Source organism: Entamoeba nuttalli, assembly GCF_000257125.1.
Source record: "Entamoeba nuttalli P19 unplaced genomic scaffold asmbl_7169, whole genome shotgun sequence".
Taxonomy (NCBI): Eukaryota; Evosea; order Mastigamoebida; family Endamoebidae; genus Entamoeba; species Entamoeba nuttalli.
Window position 1 is genome coordinate 1 of NW_008578473.1, and position 5806 is coordinate 5806.

At 27.5% G+C, this 5806-nt stretch overlaps 2 protein-coding genes across 2 annotated transcripts; one reads left to right on the top strand and one right to left on the bottom strand.

Annotated features, from left to right (window-relative positions):
- Positions 1-44: 44 nt before the first annotated feature.
- Positions 45-3248, bottom strand: ENU1_166290 (calcium-translocating P-type ATPase, PMCA-type protein; the record flags this gene model as incomplete). Its single annotated transcript, XM_008861007.1, has 1 exon — positions 45-3248. One exon carries the CDS (start codon positions 3246-3248, stop codon positions 45-47), a length of 3204 nt encoding a protein of 1067 aa, XP_008859229.1.
- A 178-nt stretch (positions 3249-3426) lies between these two features.
- Positions 3427-5235, top strand: ENU1_166300 (hypothetical protein; the record flags this gene model as incomplete). Its single annotated transcript, XM_008861008.1, has 1 exon — positions 3427-5235. One exon carries the CDS (start codon positions 3427-3429, stop codon positions 5233-5235), a length of 1809 nt encoding a protein of 602 aa, XP_008859230.1.
- Between the last annotated feature and the right edge of the window lie 571 nt (positions 5236-5806).

Genomic DNA, 5806 nt, shown 5'->3' on the forward strand with positions numbered 1-5806 from the left:
TATTAAAAACAAAAATATTAAAAACAAAAAATAAAAAATGTAATCTAATTCATAGTCAGAGAAATATCATCAGAATTTGTTTCAAATGCTTTATCAAAATCATTGTTTTCTTCAGTACAATTAATTTTTTCATCTTCCCATTTGTCATTATCATTCTTTTTATTATTTTTCATTTCAACTTCTTCTATATCAAACACTGAAGTTGTTTTATTAGTTAGTTTTTCCTTGAAAAACCCATTTAACAATCCTAATGGTAACGATACCAGTCCAAGTAAAATACAAACTCCCCACTGCGTTAAACTAATTCCAGGGTATGGCTTCACACCAAATGTAGCACCAGAAAAAATAACAATTGACATTTGAACAATAATTTGGAGTAGTTCTATTCCAATAAAGATATAATTAGTAAAAATACCTTTAAATACATCAGTTTCTCCATTTACTCTTCTTGAATTAACTTCATTAAAAATTTGACAAAATACAAAAGTATTAAAAATAATAGTTTGTAATGTTATAGTGTCTTCTTGAACATCAATGATAGTATGCTTTTTATTGTCATTACAAATATACTCTTTTCCTGGATAATCTTCAATAGTACTAATATACCCACAAGGTGCAGAAATAAATTTAAATGTTGATCCAAAGAATAAAACAGTTAGTAATATTCCCAATTGATACGTAACTTGTATTGCAACCTTAATTAACATTTGTTTTGATAATAAACTGTCTGTCCTTTTAAATGGCTTTCGTTTTAATAAGTCTATTGTAGGCTTTTCAGTCCCAAGTGCTAATGCAGCTAATGTGTCCATAATTAAATTAACCCATAACATTTGCATTGAATTTAATGGAGAACCCATCTGGCAAATTGACCCAATTACACAAAGTGCAAGTGCAACAATATTAACAGTAACCTGGAATTGAATAAATTTTCTAATATTGTCATAAACACATCTCCCCCAAATAACAGCTTTCACAATAGAATTAAAATTATCATCTAAAATAACAATGTCAGCTGCTTGTTTTGCTACATCAGTCCCTCTTAATCCCATAGCAAGAGCAACATCAGCTTCTTTAAAAGCAGGAACATCATTGGTGCCATCTCCTGTAACAGCAACTACTTCACCTGCGATAAGTAATCGTTCAACTAATCTTTGTTTATCTTGTGGAGAACATCGTGCCAATATTTTGAGTCTTGGCAAAATTCTATCAACACCTTCATCGCTTAATAGAGAAAAATCTTTTCCCATCATAGCAATATCAATATTTCCAGAACAGTTATGGTCTTTATCAATAATTTGACAATCACCTACAATACCACATTCCTTAGCAATAGCTAGGGCTGTTTTTACATGATCACCAGTTACCATTCTAACACTAATTCCTGCATTTTTACAACTATCAATTGCATGAGGTACTTCTAATCTTACAGGATCACTAATACCAACTATAGCAAGTAAACAAGTATTTTTTATATTAATTTTTTCGTTATTTTGTGTATTGTTCCATTCTTGAAACTCTTTTTCTTCCATCTTTTTATAACTTAGAGCAATAACTCGTTTTCCTTTATTTTCCCATTGGTCAATAATTTGATTAATTTGATCTTTTTGGTCTTCATAAAATTCAGCTTCTTCTCCATTTTGATTTAAATAATACATACTTTCTCCAATAATGATTTCTGGAGCCCCTTTTGAATAAATACAATTATCACTAACTGTGTCCATTCTTTTATTTTCTGAATTGAATACCCATTGCCTTGAAATAGTATTAGTACTTCTTATTAATGATGGTGACATTGCTATCTTTTTTAAAAATAACAACAAAGCACAATCAGTTTCATTTCCAATGGCTTGATTAGATGACGTAATGTTAGATGATAATGATGTATTAATACCAATATTAACACTTAAATGATGAAGAAGTTCTCCTGTTATTGGTATTTTATTGGTTTGATCAACTTCTATAACTTCATTTCCAATCCAAATATTAGTTACACTCATTCTGTTCTCAGTTAAAGTTCCTGTTTTATCACAACAAATACAGGTAGCATTTGACATTGTTTCACATGCTTTTAAATGTCTTACTAAATTATTGTCTGCCATCATTTGTTTCATTGAATAGGCTAAAGACACAGTAACTGCTAATGGAAGCCCTTCTGGTACTGCAACAACAACAATAGTAACAGCAATAATAAAATAATCAACTAAATCAGTAATTCTCCACCAGTTAAATTTTGCAGCGACACAATTGGTTGTTTCTGTTGGAGAGCATAATTTACAATGGTCATCAGGTTGAACATATCCAGTAAATGTAATTGCTTTATAAAACCACCATAGTGTTAATACAATAAATACAATTGCAGCACAAAACATACCCATTTTACCAATATTTTCAGCCAATTCATCTAACCGTTCTTGTAATGGAGTAGGTCTTTGTTTGTCTTTATTAACATATCCTTTTAACTTTCCCCATTGTGAATTTTGTCCAACAGCAACAACAACCATTGTACCATTTCCATCAGTAACAGTACATCCTGATAAACAAACAAAATTGTTTTCTGATTTTTTTACAGAAGCAGATTCTCCAGTCATTTCTGATTCATCAATTCTAACTCCATTTCCTTTTAAATAAATACCATCAGCAGGTAATACATCTCCAACAGATAAATAAACAATATCTCCAACAACTAATTGAGAAGAAGTTGACTCCATTGGAACACCATCTCTAATTATTTTAACAGAACAATCAGTTTCTTTTGAAGCAATTTCAATAAACTTACTTTGTTTCGAATAATCATTCCACGCACCAATTAAACTAACGGCAAAAACTGCAACTAATATTGCAATTCCTTCATAGTAATCTGGTGGCTCCGTATCAATATTACTTGAACATTCTTTTTTAGCATGTGGTACAATAAAAGCCAATATAAGAGAAACAATTGCAGACGCAATAAGAATTAACAGCGTTTGATCACCAAGTGCGTCCTGCCATATTTCAAAGAAACTTTGTCTTTCAGCAGGGGGTAATAAATTATTTCCAAACTGTTGAACCCTTTTTGTAATCGAATTTAATGCTATTCCTTTCTTTTCATCTACATTTAATAATTCACATAAACCATGAATACCACCAAGTCTTTGATACTTTTCATTGTTTCTATGTTCAATAATATCTATTAACTCATTCCCTTTTATATTATAATGAATTGTGCTATCAACATGTCCGATTTCTGGCTTTTCTTTACTCTCTGTCATTTTCGCAAATCAGATCTGATTATTTTTATTACAAGTTTTCCATTTTTATTTATTCCAAAAAGTCAACATCTAAAAAGATCTTTAATTTTAATATAAATCTTTAAATAAAAGAAACCCTCAATAATTATACTTTTTAAAAATTATCACTTTTCAAACTAAATTATTAAAGACTAAGTTCATGACAAAAACACTAGAAAAGATGTTTTTGGCTAATGTCATTTTATATCTTGAGACATTAGAAACACTTTACCAATTTCAAATGATTAACTCTAAATGTTTTGATGCAGTTAAAATGTTAAGAATAAATCCAGGATTAAAACCTCAAAATATGATTAACAATCCCGAAGAAATGACATCAGTTGGTTATTCATTTACCAAGGAACTTCAATTCTTTCCTCTTCTTGAAACATTAAAACTAACTTTTTTCTCTCCATTGATTTTGTGTTGCATACCAACGTCAGTTAAACGAATTTATCTACAAAAAGAAATTGACGATGAACAGGTGAGTTTTTTATTACCATTAAAAGAAAAAATAGTAGAATTAAAATTATTTACTTATGACTCTCCTATAGATTTAGAACAATTCCCTTTGTTAACTAAAATTTCATTAAGGACTTATTGTTCTGTACCAACAACTACTAATTACCTTGAACAATTCTTTACCAACAAAAACCATAGATTTGAATTAGTTCATGTGAAGATGTTAAAATTTTTTGAAGAATCATTCATTCAAACATTAAACGAATATAATATTCGATCACTTGTAATTGACTTAAATGATTTAAATCAAATCAGAAAGGTACTTGATATTAGTACTAAATGTATACGAGATATTAAAATTTGTTGTAGTTCTTGGATAGAAGGACTTAACTCTAAAGTTGTAACTGTCAATGATAACTGGACGTACCAAAAAAATATTCAATTTGAGGAATTGTTAAAGGAGATGTATATTCCAAAACTTAATGTTATTAACTTACAAGAAATAAATTTGAAAAAATTTGATTTTTTAAGAAGTTTATCATTTGATAAATGTGAAGTGGATGCATTCAACCTCCCAAAAGAAATACATCATATAACATTAAAAGAAAGTGACATATTTCATATAGAACAATTAACTTCTTTACAAGAACTTATTTTAATAAATTGTACTTTTCTTTCTTCTTTACCAATTCATTGTACAAAATTAAAAATGGATCAATGTCTATTTAACATACCAAAAATCCCAATAGATAATGAACTAAAAGAATTAGACTTATTTAAATCAAATGCAGATATTTCTTACTTTACGAATCTAACCAATCTTTGTTTTAATTCAATCAAGATAAGCAATAAATTACCTAAAATGAACCAACTAAAAAGGTTATCATTTACACGTTGTGTTATAAAAATACAGATTGATGTTCCTTCTTCAGTAACTTATTTTTGTATTTCCACTATGAGTGATAAAATGATCTCTCTTTCTGAAGCTAAAAATATTAAAAGAATAAAATGTGTAGATATAGTAAATGAAATTAACTTAGATGAATTATATTATTATCCTGTTCATCAAAAAGTTGGAAACCAATTGCAAAATATTATTGAAAATGCTAATGAATTAATTTGTACGCCACTAATAATTAATGACTTTATTTCAAAACCAAACAAAATAAAAAAGCTTATCCTTATTTCACAGTCTTCTGTACATACTATTAGTTCTATGATCATCGACTTACATTCATGGGAAAGTTTAAATGAACTTTGGATTGAAACGTCAGATAACAAATTTATTTTACCAATTACATTAAAGAAATTACTCATTAAGTCTTGTTACAATATTATCATTAATAATTTAGAAGATATACTATTGAAAGAAGTTTATCTGGAATGTAATACATCTATTATTCCTCATCTTAATTCCTCTGTTGAAAAACTTTATTTTGATACATACAATAAAGAAGTTAATATTCAACTCCTTAAACGTTTCCCACATTTATTTTCAATAGAATAAGTATTAATTATTAAATTATTTTGTTTATGTCAAAAGAAATTACTGAAACATCAAAATCAATTATTATTTATTTTATAAAAAAATGATTCATCTTTAATATTCTTGATAATCGTTATTCTTAATATCTTTCTTAACTTTTTATAGTTTCCTCTTATTAACAAGTCTTTTAGTTTATTTATCTTCCTTTGTATTACTACTCCATATTCTTTCTTAATTCCTATGATTTTGTTTTCTAAATACTTCTTTATTATGTATATTATTCTGTAAATGTCTTCTTGTATCTCTTTAATACCTCCTTCTTTTTATTCCCATTTTTCATCAATATATCTTATTATCTCTTCACATATTTCTTTATTGAAATAATATCCAATGTATCTGCATTCTTTGTTTTCTTTCCTTTTACTTTTCTTTATTAACTCTTCTATGTATTCTATATCAATCTCTTTCTTCTTTTTCTTTCTATTAATCTCTCTAATCTTTTCATTTTCTATATTATCTTCTTCTTTAGTCATTTCTCCTACTTTATTATTAATGTATTCTAGTTTTCTTTTTTAATCCCTTTACTTCTTTT